Source organism: Micropterus salmoides, unplaced genomic scaffold, assembly GCF_014851395.1.
Source record: "Micropterus salmoides isolate LMB-PRFRI ecotype aquatic unplaced genomic scaffold, ASM1485139v1 Ms_hic_scaffold_18, whole genome shotgun sequence".
NCBI lineage: Eukaryota > Metazoa > Chordata > Actinopteri > Centrarchiformes > Centrarchidae > Micropterus > Micropterus salmoides.
The window spans coordinates 5,509,229-5,527,308 of NW_024040928.1; the positions used below are offsets into that span (position 1 = coordinate 5,509,229).

An 18,080-nucleotide genomic window follows, 5' to 3' on the forward strand; every position below is an offset into this window, starting at 1 on the left:
ACAATCTCTGGTCTCCAGTTTAAGTTAGGCCAAATGCTTCCCTGCTGCACTCCAAAAATAACATTAATTAATAGTTTTTCCTTGTAAAAAAGTAGCATCCGTTTGAAAACATAAAATATATATAAAAATGTGCCCCCTATGCTGACTGAGAGTGAATATATTTAACTTTTATTTTACTAGGAAGCCACGTTGAGATTAAAATCTCTTTTACAAGTGAGACCTAGCCAAGACTGGGTCAAATAGCAACATTAAACAATTAACAAAACTAGAAGGGCAAATCACAATGGCATCATTAGGTGTAACAACAATGCATTACATAATACAGTGCATAAGCAAGGCAGTAACATTTAGTCCCATGTTTGTTAGGTGAAGCAACCGCAGCTAACAGGGACCAATTCCTTCATTCCATGTTTAAAATCCTTTACAGAGATATGGGTCTTCAGTTTGAGCTTGGTCTGCACATCGTTCCAGGACCAAAGGCCATTGTAGAACATGCCTGATTTGCCAACCTCTTCTCTGATAGCAGGCACTTTAAACTAAATCCAACTGTGTGACCTATAAGTATGACTGCTTTGCAAGACTAAAAACTTTGATTTAAATAGTTAATAAACAGTAGTTATATAATAGTTAATAAAAAAAATTCTTACATTCCCTGTTACTTTATGAGAATTCATTCAATGCTGTTGCAGCATCATTACATCAATGAAACACTTGTTTTTCACTGTGGGAATTCCTAAAAGAAAAGACACCCATAGGCATGGAAACAAACTGGTGGCAGTTCCCTATCTTAGGAATGTTACTATCTGTGGTCAGGAGGAGTTATGGGTATTTCTGTCTGCTCCCTCCCTCATTACCTCTAGGTCAGAGAATGTAAAAAAAATCCCTTTTTCTGTCTTCCTGTTCTCTGTTGTCACCTCTCCCTCTCCCTCTCACTTACTGTTACTCAGTCATTTCTCAGAATCAACAACCCGTAACCAGCGTACCCTTCCTCCCCACACAGATCACCACACCTACAGTACTGTCACTACTGTTTGTGATGGGAAGGGATCGATGGCTTCTCAGCCAGTTAATTTGACTCTGTCTGTGTTGAAAGAGGGAAAGCTAGGGTGGGCGGGGGTGGGTGTTACGCATGTCATGACTGTTATTTTTCACCACTCTTTAAGTGTCAGTGGAGAGGGTTAGAAGGACCACCTCGGAAAAGGAGCACAGAAAGAGTTGTAGTACACCAAAATGTCTTTAACTACTTTACACAACAATGAAGCCAAACTGTATTTGGAATATTTCACTTTATATAATTCACTAGATGTAAAGAGGCTTCAAAGTTACATCACAAATGTAAGTCACAGATGTTCAGCAGAGAATTATGTGCTACTGTGGCTCAGGAGGTAGAGTAGGCCGCCTACTAATCAGAAGGTCGGTGGTGCGATCTCCAGTCTGTGTGTCGAAGTGTACTTGGGCAAGATACTGAACCCCCACTCCTGGACTGGACACAGTATAATACCAGTAAATACACATCAATCATGGCAGTGGAGAAACTAGACTCAAAGTCTTCTGTATTTCTCTAAAAAGTTGACTTATGTTAAAGACTTCTTGCTGCTAGTCAAAACAGTCCTTAATTTGGAGGTTAGACCTGCATCTGTGCACCTGTCTGCTAATAAGAGGATAAGAGGGATTAACACACATCCAAGCGTCAGTCCTAAAAAGCAGCCGCCCACTTATGATCTAATGTCATTATACATCACCAATCCCATTAACAGGAGTTCACAGGCACAGAGCGAGCGGCAGGGAGGTGGCAGCAGCCTCATCCATAATCAGTATAGGTTAATGACACACTGATATTGACTGACCATTACAGTTTGTTCCCACATCTGAAAAACACTGTTGTTTATGTCAATCCTACATGTTCTATTCCCATTTCAACCGATAACAGAGATTTGTGTGGCTGTAAATCGTTGACCAATCTCTTTCACATTTTTCAACTTATACCTGCAATTGAAGCCTCTTTTTATTCCTGCAAGTAACTATCTTTCAGAAAATTTTTTAATTGTATTTCTTTGTGAGAACGTGCAATTTCCGTGGATTTATTTACTTTATCAGTCCGCCAACTGCCACTCTACTATTTAACTTACTCATGTAACTTTGAACTATATAACATCAGGCCTTACGTGCCTTAGTATGCCACTCAACTCCTTGTACAGGCATTGGCCATCTAACGGCATCTAATGTCCTTCTGGCATGCACAGCAAGACCTCTGCACATGGTCCAAAATGTGTAACTCGCATTACGTTCAAATCACTACAGCACATCTATAGAGAGATACCTACTCATGTGAACTCCCTCCCTGATTCAGGTTTATACCCCTTCTCATTCGCCATGATCAGGCAATGAACATCAGCTCCTGTGAGGCAGGACATATCCGTTCAAGCTCTTCTTCTGCATTGTCCACTGATCGTAAAATGAGCTACGTATTTGGTCAGCAGAATTCCCTTTAATCTTCAAAATTTTGGTTGGCTTGAAACCCTACCCAATCCCGTAACATGTCTAAATGTGTTGGATGATAACGAAACGGTTAGTGAGCTTGACTGAATATCATAAATGAGATTTTTGCCACACTTCATGACATTTAGACTGCAGTAAGTCACATTAGTGTAGTGAATGGGTCTGCCACTGCGTTGTTGTGCCGTTATGTTGCATTATTGTATATAATGCGGGGCATGTTAGTTACAGCGACTGAGACGGTAGAGAAGCTGTGTACCTGAGTATCGGTAAAATGACAATAAATTTAAATAGGCGGAAGTAGATCCGTGCTAAAGTAGCTGGCTGCTCCGGCCTTGCATCACTATAGGCTATAAAAAATCACCCCATATTTGCTTTTTACCTTTACATCATTTCTTGCAGGCTAAAATCAACAATTTGACATTAAACCAGGGTACACAGGATAGTAATATGGATAGCATTAGCTGGTTAAGTAATGCTGGCGAGCTAATGTTATCTAACTTGAGCCAACTAAAGCACAAATTTACAGGACATAGACAGGTAAACTAACATTAGCGCAAAGCATGTGTGTACGTTTCAGAATCAGAAGGCAAGAGGCTCGAGAGATTGCAATGGATTTCCCAGAAAATCCGACCTGGAGTCTTCACATAGAATTAGAATGTCACTCAAATATCAATATTGGCCTCAAAAATCCAGTTTAGGTTAGGTATCCAGTTTGGCGTACACTGCGTACTTTAGGATGAAGGAAATCAGCAGGGAAAACGGAGTGAAAAAAAGAAGAGGGAGGTTTTTGTGTGCCAGGTTCCTCGCATGGATTAAAGTGTCAGGATTCCCTCTCATGGTGCCTTCTGTTTTCATTGTCCGGGTTAAATGGAAATCTCTCAAGTGAGTGAATTTAATTCCCTCTCTCTCTCTCCCTCTCTCACTGCGCTGTCTCTTATCTCTTACGTCTGTACTATCTTGTCCCTTTGCTCACTTTGTTCTTTCTCATCTGTCTTCTTCTTGCTTGCTCTATCTTCTTCTCCATCGATCCCTTGGTCTCTGATCACAGGTACCTACAGCCAGTCAGCAGCAATTCAACTGAGGGAAAGCCCGGGTGTGGAAGACCACCTTGCAGACGTGTTACTCCTCAGTCAGCCTGGCGCTCCCACCCCACCAAATCGCGATCCCCCACGGACTCCACCACAACTGATGAACCACGAGAACCCGCTGGGGCAACCCAAACCTGAGCCTGTGCCTGGCCCCAACAAGAGGGCGATGGAGGATCTGGAGGATGCAGGGGCTGTCAGGGCTGGGACAGGTATCAGCAAGGTAGCTGGACAGGGGAGCGGAGGTAGTGGAGGTGGGGTCTCCACCTACTACAGGCCCACTCGCAGGGGGTCCCCAAGGCCGAGCCCCCACAATCACTTTGACATCAACGAGCACCTCCCCTGGATGATAGTACTGCTTCTCCTCCTGGTGCTGGTGGTGATCGTGGTCTGCAGTGTGAAGCGGAGCTCTCGTGTGCTGAAGAAGGGCCCCGTGCAGGACCCTATCAGCATCATGGAGAAGGCAATTCAGAAGAAGCCATCTGTGCCTCGAACACATCTCAAAGAGAAGTGGACCTACTACTCCAACGGACAGGGTAAGCCCATTGTATCTTTGATTTCAACAAGAGTGGTTCTAGCGGCAGTGGATCCGACCCGTGGTCACTGAGATGAATGAGCTGAACGCAACACATAAACTGCACCAGCTGTCACTGGGATTTTTGGATTTTCTTATAACCAAGAAGTATTATTTGAAGTTGCTAAAATAATATTTATATGAGTTTTGTGGCATTAATTAGCAATTAGGTGGCAAACCAAAACTATATCTAAAAGAGCAACATCTTTTTGACAAACTTGCGCATTTAAATCCTGAATAAAAAGTGCCATGCCCTCATTATGGGGTCTTCAGTTTGTAAAATGTCAGTTGTCAAACCTCCTTCAAAGCTCAACTATGTAGTATGTCATGTTTATCAATGTCTTGTAACGTCCTTAGCAATATGCAAAACTATGCCCTCAGAGAAGGTGTTTCATCACAGATCTGCCATGGGTGTTTTTGTAATCTCAGGACTGTTAAAGAGGTGGCTCCTTTATTAGTTATATATCTTTTTTGTGCATGTAACAGGTTTACAAAGTGAAAAAGCCCAAAGGGAGTTCCCATCTTCCACAGAAAGCTCTGCTCTGAACTGCTTGAAAACAGCTCGTTTGTAGTCCAGCCCTTTACTTGTGACGTCACAATGAAAACGCGTCGCAAAGCTTGCCAAGCTAGCCCTTTGGCTCGGCTCGATTGACTGGATCACACTACCTTGTTTCTTACGACCTGCCCTTCTCTGCTTCTGATTGGCTAGTAGTCCTTACCTGGGAACTGCGCATGTGCAACTCCCAACAAAGATTTTGTACAAGTAAGATGCATCACTCTGTAGCTCAAGAGCGGAGCGTACAACACACAGGGTGAAAAGAGGAGCTGCAGCAATGTGCAGTATGAGAAAAATATGGTGTTTTTTGAAACTGAAACCATGTAAACCTGTTCTGGTACAACCCCTAAATAAAATTATGAACCTGAAAATGAGCATAATACCACCTCTTTAAACTCTATATGGCCTAGATCTGCAGCTGAGATGGGAGTTCATATACTTTTAGTTGCCTACTGGATGTGCCGGTCGGGTGTACTGACATGCGTTAGTTATGCTCTAACATTGTAGAACCATCTGTTGATGTGATGACTATACAGTGGGTATCTGATACAATCAATTCTGCCCCACAGCATATGGTGTAGAGGGCAGTGGTTACACAAGCAAGGACGTGACACTGTTGTAGTACCACCCTGCTGTCACAATCCATCCCCAACACACACTCAGGTGACCTTACTGCTCTTAGTTTTCCAGTTTCTAACAGCAACTTTGCTTGCGTCTGCAAGAGTGGCATAAATATGTGTATGTTATATGTCACACTATGTGCTGCCGCTGTTGAGTTACATGTCTTGACACTTTTTCTTTCAGAATGCTGGCATGCCATCTAAAATCCCAGTGTTTGGGTCAGTGTAAAAAAGCTGTCTCTGTTTAAACAGGGTCTAAACCCAGGGGACACCTCCAGCCTGAGGCACTAGACTCTCCACTTTGTAATGTGTGTGTATGCGTGCTGTGATAAAGCCGAGCCACCCTCTCTCTGCTCCCTCAGTGCCACAGAGAACCGGAATAATCTGGCTTCAGCTGCATCAGGGTTGTTGTTTGGTTGGCACGGCACATTAGTGGGTCAGCGGGTCTCTTACAGGGTGACAAAGACATACATACATACGTAGACATAAGGAAATTAAGTGAAAGAGTGAGATGAGTTGGGTGCGTATGTGTGGGGGGTAGGTGGAGGTTGACAGTGTTGTTTTGTACTGTTGTTGGCTACACACATGGGGGATTCCCTACCGTCACCTAGGAGCCTTTGTTAGATACTTAGGATGCCTGACAAAGACAGGTATGGAGACAGAGAGAGACAAGTTAATTTTAAGCACTTTGACGTAATAAATGACTGGTTTTAACCAACCCATGAAGTGTATATATATATGAGGTATCTCTAGTTGCGATGAACTCACAGAAACTGATCACACAACTCTGCAGTTCCTCTCAGCTCTATAGAGCACTTTAGCATCTCTCAGCTCAGTGTTTTGGTTTTTACTGCTCGCAACTTTACGGCTTTGGTTCACTCACACTGCTCTCATCAGCCTTGTTTCCAGCAGCTGGCAACTATTTTCAATAGAAATATGAACACGTAGTGTTTCCCCTGAAATCCACAAAGATAATGATGCTCAGGCTGATCACCTTTGCTTAGTGCTGTTGCCTTTGCCAGAAATGACTTTGTTTTAGAGCATATTTCCTATGAAAGACTCCCACCATTTGGTTTTTCAAGCTGCCACTTTGGGTAAAAAAGAGTCTAGATAAAAATCTGTCTTTTAAGTCTTTAAGACGTTCAAAGACTGATTTTTAAACTGGCCTTTTCATGTTTGAGTGTGTGTGTGTGTGTGTTGTGTGCGTGTGTGTTCTCCCAATTGGATGAGTAATAATGCATCCATGTGTATGTATTTACGTGTGAGATGTATGTATGCACATGCAAACCAAATAGCCATTTTACACCGCTATTTACTCTGGAACATAAAACAAAACAGCTTCTTAATCCTTCCAAGGTGCGTGGCTGGCTCCCCTTGAAGGTTGTAATGCCCCTTTACTAGAGCAGTTAAAACACTCGGGCAATAATGGAAACAAGAGATGGGAAACGTCAAAGCACAGATCACACACATACAGTGCTTGGCATTTGCTCAGAAACGGTCAGGAAGTAGTGAAACCTGCTACTCCTCCACAGCAGGGCTGAATGGGGCTTTCCAGGGCCTCTGGCCAGATTGTTATTGCTCCTGAAAAACGTATTTGTTGAAACAAAGGTGCTGCAGTGACATTAAATAAAAGGGGATCACAAAAATGTTGGGTAAAGGTTAGCCGTAGGCTACATTAAGCTGCCTTTGCTGTTGCAGCCACCTTTGCCCTACATTTTTGTCCTCAGCACAAACAGTTGTGTCGTTTTGTTGCTTACAGTGTTTGTTATGTAGCTGTGTAGAGGTACAAGAATATTGTCATGTAATATGCTTATTTTATTTAATGACTTTGCTCTAGATTCAGTGCTTTCAACAAAATACTTGTCAGACTGTCACAGTGTTTGACCTTTATGATGTTGAAATTGGGGTGGGTTGAATCTGACAAGTTTGGTAACTTTCTGAAACAAACAATCCGACAATCATGCCCACTTTACGCAGTGATCGGCCAGGTGTGCAAATGTGAGAAAGTAGTCGGGGTTTGAACTTCCCTCTCAGGCTACATGCTTTTTGTTGTTTTCAACTCATTTACTTCTGTCACTTGGCACAACCAAGTATGATATGCCTTCAGGGACAGACTGTCTGAAAGTGTGCTACTTTATCCGCATTTATTCATCGAGTCAAGACTACAAAGAAATGCAAAAGACACACAATTGTTGGAGAGAGATCAAGGAGTATTGCCTCCTTGATCTCCTTAATTAGCCTAGAGGAGGCTATGGCTGCAAGATTTTCTCACCGCATTCAAGTGTGGCCATTCAGAACAAATATATACAGATTTGCCTGAAGGCAAGGCAGGTTTTATTTATTTTCTGAAGCCTAATGGGCCATACTGGTGGCCTTACATGTTTCTGCCTATATTGCATAAACTAAGCTGGGCTTCAATGGTGGGACTGTGTTCTTAAATGTTTAAGTCCAGTTTGAGTAACAGATCCATGAGGTTAGGCTTATCAATTGCCAAAACACTGCACAGTGTTTTGGATGTTATCATGGAAGCAGCTATTTTTTTTTCCCGCTGTGACAATCACAAGTTAACAGTAGAAATACAGGGTTCATGTTGTAAAGTAATCTACAGTCTTTTTCTTCTTCGTTGTGCATGGTGTGGCCAGACTGTGATAAAGGTGTCTAATGACATGTCAATGATACCACTTTATGTTGCTCTAGGATTACCTTTGAAATGAAATGAAATCCTATCTCATCTTCTATCTTGATGAGATCTTTTATCTCATATTTTATTTAAAGTTTTAAAATGTCTCCAATCACAACATTGATTTTCACTCCTAAGTGAAATGAATAAAAAACACTGGCAGCCTTGAAGGTAGCAAAACACTTCAGGGTAAACTTTGGAAAATGTTCAGCAGTTATGTAGAGTGCATGCAGTTTGTAGTTGATCGCCATAAACATGGAAAAACACCTTTATGGTTCTTCAAGAGAACATCCGATAGAGGCAGGTTGCGCCTGGTGTGGTCACCACCAATATTATTTACAACATATATTTCCAAAGTAGGATGCAGATTGTGGAGGAAAACATGAAGAAAAACAACATTCTACCTGCCCACCATCCTCCCTCGTTAAACATCCACACTGTTAATAATGCCAAGTCCCACATCCAAACCCGGCGGGGAGCCACGTGTTAGAATATACTGCTCTGTGCAGTACCAGGGTGGGCCGAGGTAGCCTGCTCTCAGTTCAGCCTGGGTTTGATTGTGGAGATTTGAAGGGGGTTGTTGCCTGGTTGGAGGTATGCAGCGCTTGTTGTGCTTCCACAAAGCCACACACACATTTCACCAATTTAATGTTGTGTGTTCCTAAGTTTGAATGAATGACTATGTGATGTGATTAACAGCATGGTGCTGATGCACACAGCACCGTGCTTCACATAATATTACTAATAACAGGGTGCTGAGGTGAGACCACTTGTTGGAGCCATATGTTTTTTCTTTAATTTAAAGTTTCTTATTTGTGTGTTTAATGGTACAGTGTGTAATTCCTGGCCACATGCTCAAAACAAATAGGAGTCAGCATTACAGGTAGATCTTTATATACATGCTGTACATACATGAATCATGTTTTTATGTCTTCCTGGATTAGCAGCTGTCGCTTCTTCTGCAACAGTGAAGGTAAAAGGATCATGCCTGGTGTGATGGTCTGCAGAGATGGGGCTTCTCTCCTGCCTGTGTGTGTCTGCTTCTCTCAGTCATTCTGGCTGTGATTATGTTGCAATGCTAAAGGGTTCCAATATGGTAATCAATAATTAGTGTTTCATCTCTGTTTTCCCATTTATATGACGTGTTGGGCATATGCTATAGTACCCACAAGCCAAAAATAAAAATAAAATGCCAGCCAGAGTTGGGAAATTAGATGCCTTCAGTTCAGGATTTTGGATCAGTTCAGCAGTTTTGCAGAACTGACTAGAATGACAATGACACAGCATTCTGAATGTTGAATTGTTTCATTCTGCTCAATTTGTTTAAAACCTTTACCAAAGGTTAACATATAACCATATTTTTCTTACTGAACGGTTACGTTGTTTTTCCTGCAGAATCATCAGTGTGGGCATCAGAATTCTGAGTTCAGTTATTGACAAAAGATTGACAGGTGGATTAATGCAGCATAAACATTAATGACACTGTTACCAAACTGCTGTGGTGCTGAGGGAGCTGAGCCTGAAGGCAAAGATCTCGATTGACCAGTCAACCTGGAGTACATTCCAACCCTCGCCTGTGGTCAAGAGCATATGGTCATGACCAGACAAATGTGATGTTGATACAAACAGCGGAAATGAGTTAAGAATGGCTAGGCCACAGAGAACTTTAGATAGGGTGTGGAGCTCAAACATCTGGAAGGGGCAATTGGTGGTCCTTTTGCATCTAAAGAACCCACTTGAAGTGGTTCTGGCATCTGATTAGTCCTCCTTGAAGCCTTTTAGAGGTTTTCTGGGCAAAGAAGATTTTTTAAGAGAAGCCAGGGTAGACCCAGAACACATTGGAGGCATTACATGTCCCATCTGGATAGGCCTCTGGATCCCCAAGGAAGAGCTGGAGGACACGGCTAGGAAGGACGCGTGAGCTGCCTGGCTTAGTCCGCTGCCACCATGAACACCAGGGGATTCCCAGTGCAACCAAAGGCAAGGAAATTCATTCATAACTGACTCCAAAACACGTTTTTGTCCAAAATTGCTTTGTGGAAAAGATACATTGAGGATATTGTGGTGATATTGAGAGGAAATAGAGGAATCTTGAAATACAGAAAAATAACTTCTATCTTTCTTTTATTATGGAAAAGAAACAGCATGAAACTATACTTTCTAGACTTAACACTACAAGGGAAAAGGGAACAGTACAATTGAGACTCCAATTTATCGTAAACCCTTAAGCAGAAACGCTTCTAAAAGCTGAGAGTAATCACACAAAAGAGCTCATCAGGGACATTCCAATAGGCCAATTTTTGAGACTGCGCAAAAAATTGCAGAATCATAAACTTAAAGAGCTTTGAAGATTTGCACATCTGAACATCCACAAACAATACACACACGAAACACACACACAAAGGATGCACAGTCTAACCATAGCTTTGCAGCATCCTTAAAGTTCTGGAAAGAAAAGAAAAAAATTCACACGCTGAACATAGTGGAGCCCTTTGGCCTATATAAAGAACTGAATCTGTCATGTTTCCTCTGATTTGTTTGTCAGCTGAAACCAGAAAATGTTTGGCATTTTTAGTCGGGCTAGTGGCTATTGGACAGATTGCCATGAAATTGTGTACAGACATTCATACTCAGAGGATGATTTCTAATCATTTATCACATAGTACCCGGTGGCAAAATTGCATTCGGTGGCTGCAGTTCTAGACTTTGGTCTCGATAAAATGTAGTTATTGGCTCTGCATGTAGTGGCAACTAACACAAACAAAAATATACTAAATCCAAATTACTCTATAAAACACGATAATTACCACTTTATCACACAGTACCCGGCAGCGAACTTGCTACGGCAGCCTTGTTATTGGACTTTGGACTTGATAAAGTGCAGTTACTGGCTAAACATGCAGTGGTAGGAACTAACACAAAGGCCCAGCTGCGTGGTACCAATAAAAAAAAATTTACGTGCTAGGAATGAAAACAAACAGAAACAAATAGGACGCAGTGGTCCGTTATTTCCCAGAGAAATCACAACAATGCAGCTCAGGTTACAGTAACACAGGCATAAACCTATATCTGCCCAGACATAAGCCTCTTATTTGAAATCACTCTTGGTAGCGATGTGGATCCGGCCGGTTCAACGGCACAACTGATCCTCGAGGCGGCACTGGAGGAAGCGAGTTAAACTTGAATGGAAGGAGCAGTAAATGAAAAATAAATGCACTGGAGCTCTTAAGTTTTTCTGGGCTGAAAATACAAAGCAATCAGTGTCATTATCACCTGCACTGCCAAAGAGGAAGAGTCATTTGTAACACATAATGAGTATAGGGTAGTACATGAGACTTTTGTGCTAATTACTTTCCAGCCCCACAAATGTTAACAAAAACTCATCATGATCTGTAATACATAGCAAACATTACACTAGCCTCTAGTGACGCATATATCTCACAGTTTGTCCCCTCCAGGCAGCTCTGTTGTGCTTTATATGACACAAGATGTCAGTTTGCATAAATACCAGCAACTAACAGCAAGTAGCGGCTGTGTGACATTTCAGTTTGTTACGGTGTAGAGAACTACAGTCTACATATATTGCAGGGACAAGTGCACAAACTCTAATACGCACGCCATCCCACTACATGCAAACCCCTCCGCAGGCTGACATACTGAATCATCACGAGACTTATGTAGGTCATTTAAACGTGGTCATCTAGCAGTGGCAGTGAGGCATGCAGCGCAGGGGGGATTTCTCTTCTGTAGCTGTGTGTCATGGCTAGAAGCGGATGAGATTCGACAGGCTCTTGGCCTGCACGCGAGATCCCCTTGGTCCCTCCAGGATTGCATTTTGCGCAGGAGTAGGGGATTGTGTGTATGTATGTGTGGGAGCATACGTTTGGCTTTTCCTTTGAGTTTTTAAGCCATATTGCTTGAAAACACTTTGCTAAATGAGGTCAAGTAATTATGAATGATGAGGATTTTCATTTTTTACAGGACAAATAATCAGTTTAGGATTAGGGCTCTGGTTTTGGGTTATTTAGTTAAGTTTTAGGGTTCATAATAAGGTTATGGTTAAGGATGTGATTGATTAAAATAAGAATTAGGTTAAGGTTTAAGTAAAGGTTGAAGTTAAACATTTGATGGAGAGCGTTTGGAAGAGGAGGATGAGTGTGCACAAAGTGTATATATGTAGGTATCAGGATGCCTGTAAGCATGTGTGTAGGCTCCACGTGTCTATTTATACTTGCCTCCGGCTTGTGTGTGCTCGCATTTCCCCGTGTGTTGCATTTATGTACACGATGTGTATGTGTTTGTGTGTCGAGCCATGAATTACCACCACTGGCTCACGTCCATTTAATCTCTCCGGTCCAATCTCCCTGAATCATCCTGGATTTGTGCACTTTGCATGTTTGCTACACTAAATATTAAGCAGGGATCAACCTGATGCTTATCAAAAGTGCTGCAATTAATTGTGTGTTGATGCTCTGGAAGTGTAACTGTAATATTGTTTGGTGAATTTACAGGATAAGAAAAATTCACAATTTGATGGAAAATTTGTTTTAAAATGTTGATTAAGCCATCAAAAAGAATATTGGAGGAAAACAATTGACATAGCTACTAACTAGGGCTGGTTCAGTGTTCAGTGGCATAAACTGTATACCACTTTTGGCTTTGTAACTGGCAGAGTCTGCCTGTCTCTATCAGTGCATGGGTTCTTTGGCTGCATTGTAAACAGGCACACAAGTTGCTCTTCTGTTGCATTAAACAATGGACTCACCATTAAGTGACAACCGCACGTCCATGTTTAATGAGTGGGTGCTGGAAGCTTGGTGACACAGCGACTACACACAGGGCTAGTTGGTAAATAGCTGTAGCTGGCCAGATATTTTGTTAAACCTTACATGCCATTTCTTTCAATAAAGTTTTTGAAGAGAGAAAAGTAAGCTAACGTGCTTGCTAACGGTCAGTTACGGTCTTTTGCCTTCTTGAGCAGACCCTAAGGTCAAATGATTTCACCACAACGGAGCTGCTGCTAAAGGCGTGTTACTGACCCAGATGTTTGACACATGGGTAATTTTAAACAGAACTTAGGGACCTGATTTATTATTAAACAGCCTTCATCAGGTGCATGAACAGTCATGAGCATAGGTAGATACACAGTCTAGATACTAGATGATCCATTCAGAGGACTAGAAATAGAAGGTCAGTCAGGAGAGAAAAAACCTTGAGAAAACACAATCCCACCATTGCTCATTCAGGTAATTAGGCTAAGAGATGCCTCTTGACCTAATTGTTCATGTACATCACCACTATCATACTTCATGTCAAACCTTTGGATGAGATGTACTCATTTCATGCATGTTTCTTACGTGGCTCAGCGGGCAATGGATAATGCATAAATAAGGAGCACACACTTATGTCTGCATTGCCTTCTCTGTCGCTAAAGAACTGAGATATTTTTGCTTGACAAACAGATGAGTCAGCATTGGTATTTCCAGCCAAGTCATTGTCGAGAGAGTCAGTGAGGACGCGGAGCAGAGAGTGTGTGAACAGACAGCAGAATGTCGGAGGGGGAGAGCTGCTAGTGAAAAATCAGACTCAACTCATGGCTGACACGCCAAGTGGTGATTGTGTGTGTTTGAAGTACATAGTGAAGTCTATTTGAGATGCTTGAACTTGTACTGTGACATGCTTACAGTAAAAATTATAGAAAAGGAATTTCTTAAAGCCATTCTCTAACAAAAGCTTGAACAAGCATCTTAGCTTAAATGCATTGTATTTCCATGGGAACTTGCTCAAGTCATCTGATACAACCCCAACAAGCAAAGCACAGTCAGCGTATGCTGTAACAGGTTACATTACTCAGCAGTTAATGTCTGCAGGTCAGAAAAAATATGCATCTGTAACAGACTGCATGTTTTCTTCTGTAGGCATTTCAGTCGAGGTGTGTGGAGGTGAGTAAACCTTAACCCAAGAACTACAAAGTGCAAGTGCATGGAGTTGCTTCAGTAACAGTGAAGGCTTAATCCCACCAGGCATGGCTGTGTCGCGTTCCAGCTGCGTCGCACCATTGGAGCTCATCACGGCTGTTCCAGATAGTACTTGTGATTCTAGTAGATTCGCCCAGCACATTACGGAAGCTTCCCAGAAGTGGCTCTATGCACTGTTCCGTGGAGAACATGTTGCTAGTCTGCAAAGTCTTTTTGAGTTTACTCAAAAAGTAAACTCTTGTTTCTAAACAAATCTGTCGGACATGCAGTCAACTCAGTGTAAGTTCTGAAATTGCTCCAAAACTAAAGAATACCAATTTTTCACTTTGTTGCCACAATTGAAATGCCAAAGAACATGTTGGGAGTCAAAATGGGGCATTACATTAACTTGTAAAAACGTTTTGGCTATTATCAGAAATATCAAGCTAATAACAAATAATAAATTTAATCAATATTACCGTAGTTCCTCAGAAGAAAGCGGGAAATGGTTGCTTGGATTCAAAATGGCGGAGTAGGCCCGTTGGACAAAGGAAAACTATGAAACAATATAGCTGACAAAGTGATGGACTAGCTGTGTCTGAGAAAGAGTGTGTATGTTTCTTTGTTCTACCTCTGTATGTTCCGTGTGCATAGCGTGAACACACGTGTAGTCAGAAACAAAGAAAGTACAGTGAAGCAGGAGCTCTGAATTTCCTCTGTGTCTGGCTAAGTTTAAGGCCAAAGAGGAGTGTGTGTGTGACTTGTATAGGATAATAGTGCCAGGTTAGAACCCTGCAGAGCCTTATTATAAACCAACACAAACACCTGGATGACTACGAGCAACACAAATGTCTTACTTGTGAACTGTAAACTTGCCCTCATGCTGCTATTTCTTCCTTGCACATTAACGCTTTCTCAAGTAAAAAAGTTTACACATATTGCTCACTTATCAGGGATCAGATAAATACTACAAAAGCATGGTACACCGTCTATATGACCATATATGTTGAAATCATTGGAGCTGCTTTTGTCCTGTCATGTGTCCCGTGTTGTATGTGACATGGAGAATGATGACTAAGTCAGTGTAATTTCTGTGTCACTTCAGCTGCTATTTTCCCCAGAGGACAGAGCCCAAGTAAGTAGAGAGTGGCTAAGTAAGGGAATAGTTTTACAGACCTCTTACTCACATAGTTACACCTGAAAGGTGTAAAGAGATTCTTTGAGAGATTATGCATTATTATATAATATCTGACCGAAATGCATCTCAAACCGTGTGGCCCTATGTGGAAGTTAGGTCTTAATCTATTTCAAATGGTTCTTCGTTACATGTACACTTTTGATAGTGGATGATGTGCACATGGAGTATGAAACTCCTAAAAATATGGGCCTTGGTCTTTCAAAGGAAATGTGATCCAAAACAAAAACAGAAAACCTCAAAAGGCAAAATTTTAGTTTTGACAGTTGTTCTATGTCAATTTATCAGCATAACGAGTAGCCTAGTGCTTGGAGTGGAAAAGTAGTACCAGTCCTCCCCTTATTCACATTTTGGCTTATGTACCCCAAAGAACTAACTTGTCAGTATTGACAGCCATCCATTCATAACAATGACCTCAACATCTGAAAGTTTACTGTAGCACATCAAACTTTTTTTTAATGTACTGCCCCATCCAGTGAATGGTTAGTTTGTTATTAATCACTGGTAGCCTCTGAGAGATGCCGGTGCACAAGACAAATTCACGGTATACCACAGAGAAAAATGCAGAAGTTCTGGTACTGGTTAATGGTGAATACCGGCCCACTTCAAGCACTGATAGCTATAGATGTGTATTGTCCTTAAAGGAAGCCTATCATAACAAAATGATTCAAGAGTAAAAGCGTAGATTCTGATCCTTCTATTACCAGAACAACTGTTTGTCTTCAAGATGAATGACTGTGTGTCTGTATACCAAAATAAGAGTTTTTACACAGCTGATCCAGAGAGGTTCAGGGCCAATGGGATGCTGCTTTCTTGAGTGCCACTGTCCTCATGACTTAGTCGGAGAACTGGTAAAGTATGATGAGTGGCAATTGTAACGGGAGGCTGTGGATTATAGGTAGAGAAGGTTGCCTACTACACACATGCAAGATCAGTGGTTCGATCCCAGTCCCAGATTGCTCCAGAAGGCTGTGCCGTCGGTGTGTGACTGTGAGTGTGTGATTAGTTTCTTTCTGACGAGCAGTTGGCACCTTGCATGGCAGCTTCTGCCACCACTGTGTGAATGCATGTGAATGGGGTCAATGTGACATGTAAATCGCTGTGTAAGTACAGTCTATTTAGCAGAGCTCTATATGTCTGAAAGAGTCTTGTGACTTCAATCATCCAAATAATTCACAGTACAATTTTAAAAGTTACTGTAGTTCGATTTGTGGCTATTGTCATGATAAGAAAATGGGTGGCAAAGGTCATCCAACGATGTTTCCAGTTGAGGTGGTGAATTAATATGTTCTCCTGTCTGTGTAGGATTCTCCTGTGGAGGACTTGTTGCTCCTTGAACAGGCATTTTACGTAATTGTACCTCTTTAAAGAAGACTACTATTAAAATCTACAGCCTTGCCAGCAGCTATCTGAGGTTGTAGGCATTTAGTTCAAAAACGGAGCAGTGCTATCATCAGCATGCTAACATGCTCACAATAACAATGCTAACAAGCTGATGCTAAGCAGGTACAATGTTTACCATCAAAGTTCAGTGTGTTAGCATGCTAACATTTGCTAATTAGTACTAAACACAATGTACCGCTGGAGCTGATGGGAATAGTTTTGCAAGAATTTGGTCATAAGCCATAACCTCATAATGGCAGTAAATGAAAATACAAGATCCTCAAAGTTATTACAACTCACGCTGTGGGGGACATGACTAAATCTTCCAGGTTCTGGGGTCTCATTTACGTGTACGTACAAAACAGGACTGGAAACGTGCGTACACCACTTCCCAAGCAAAGGCTGTGATCTATAAAATCCAAACTGAACCATGCATACGCACAGAGAGATGAGAGATGGGAAACCGCGACTCATCTGGCAGAAGGATGAAACGGTTTGAAATGAATAGGCCTACTATTGCATAAAATTAATTGAAATATTATGTCTTAGTATTATAGGGTTAAATCCTTTCTGAATAAACAAACAGCCGATTGATTGATTATCCTTGAAATGACCAAACCCCCCACAATTTTAGATCATTTACAGCACACACAAAAAGATCCAGATTTAGGATAATAAACACAAATGGAGATATCTGTTTCTGAAGAAGAATGCCTCCAATATGTTGTACAGTTTAATCAGGAATCATATTCATTAATAGGCTATTTGCATGCATTACAATTTATTCTTGTTTTCCATAAGTCAGTCGAGCAAATACGAGTGCATAGTATCACATGTTTGTTCAAATGAACATGATGAAAACAAATGAAAACATTTCAAGTTGATTGTGATTTATAAAGGGAACTTGTTTCCAAGTTTGCGTACGCACGGTTTTGTACGTCTGAATATTTTTTGCCGTATGCCAGTTTTTGGCTTTTGGGCGCACGTACACTTTTAGTGAGGTTTCTACGCACAGTTTTATAAATGAGACCCCAGGACTGCAGTTGACAGATGTATAGATTATACTTTGAAAGGGTCTTGGTCAATATCATACATTTAAAAGAAAGCCTACAGACTTCAAGACTATGAATGTCCTTTATAACATCTTCTAATAACGTTGTTAACGCACATTCATTTTGAGATGGAGGTCACATCTGTGTTCATCATAATAAACAGACCACACAGATCATTAGATGACGTACTAGTTACAAGGTGAAATGAAATTATATAATTCCAGACAGACTCTCTTACCCACACTATATAGAGGCTCAGTGTAATTGACAGAAAGAGAACAATGGTGTATTGTGTGGAGCATAGCGTGAGGGCTCCATCAGGTAGAAATAAGGCAATTGTTTGCTGCTGCAATCTGTTAGTCGGCACAGCTTACAGCCACTGACCCACATTCTTCAATTAAGAGGAAATCCAGCAATCATCTGAGTCTCATTTTCTGACCTTTTTTTTATTAAATGGCTTATTAGTGGTTCAACAGTGG

At 41.5% G+C, this 18,080-nt stretch overlaps 1 protein-coding gene across 1 annotated transcript in view; it reads left to right on the plus strand.

The window, feature by feature from the left end:
* tnfrsf21 (tumor necrosis factor receptor superfamily, member 21) overlaps nt 1–18,080 on the plus strand; it is a 49,745-nt gene that overhangs the window by 15,047 nt on the left and 16,618 nt on the right. The window contains exon 3 of the mRNA XM_038726900.1: nt 3,548–4,120. Within this exon, the coding sequence (XP_038582828.1) occupies nt 3,548–4,120 (573 nt within the window). The remainder of the gene's footprint in view (nt 1–3,547; nt 4,121–18,080) is intronic.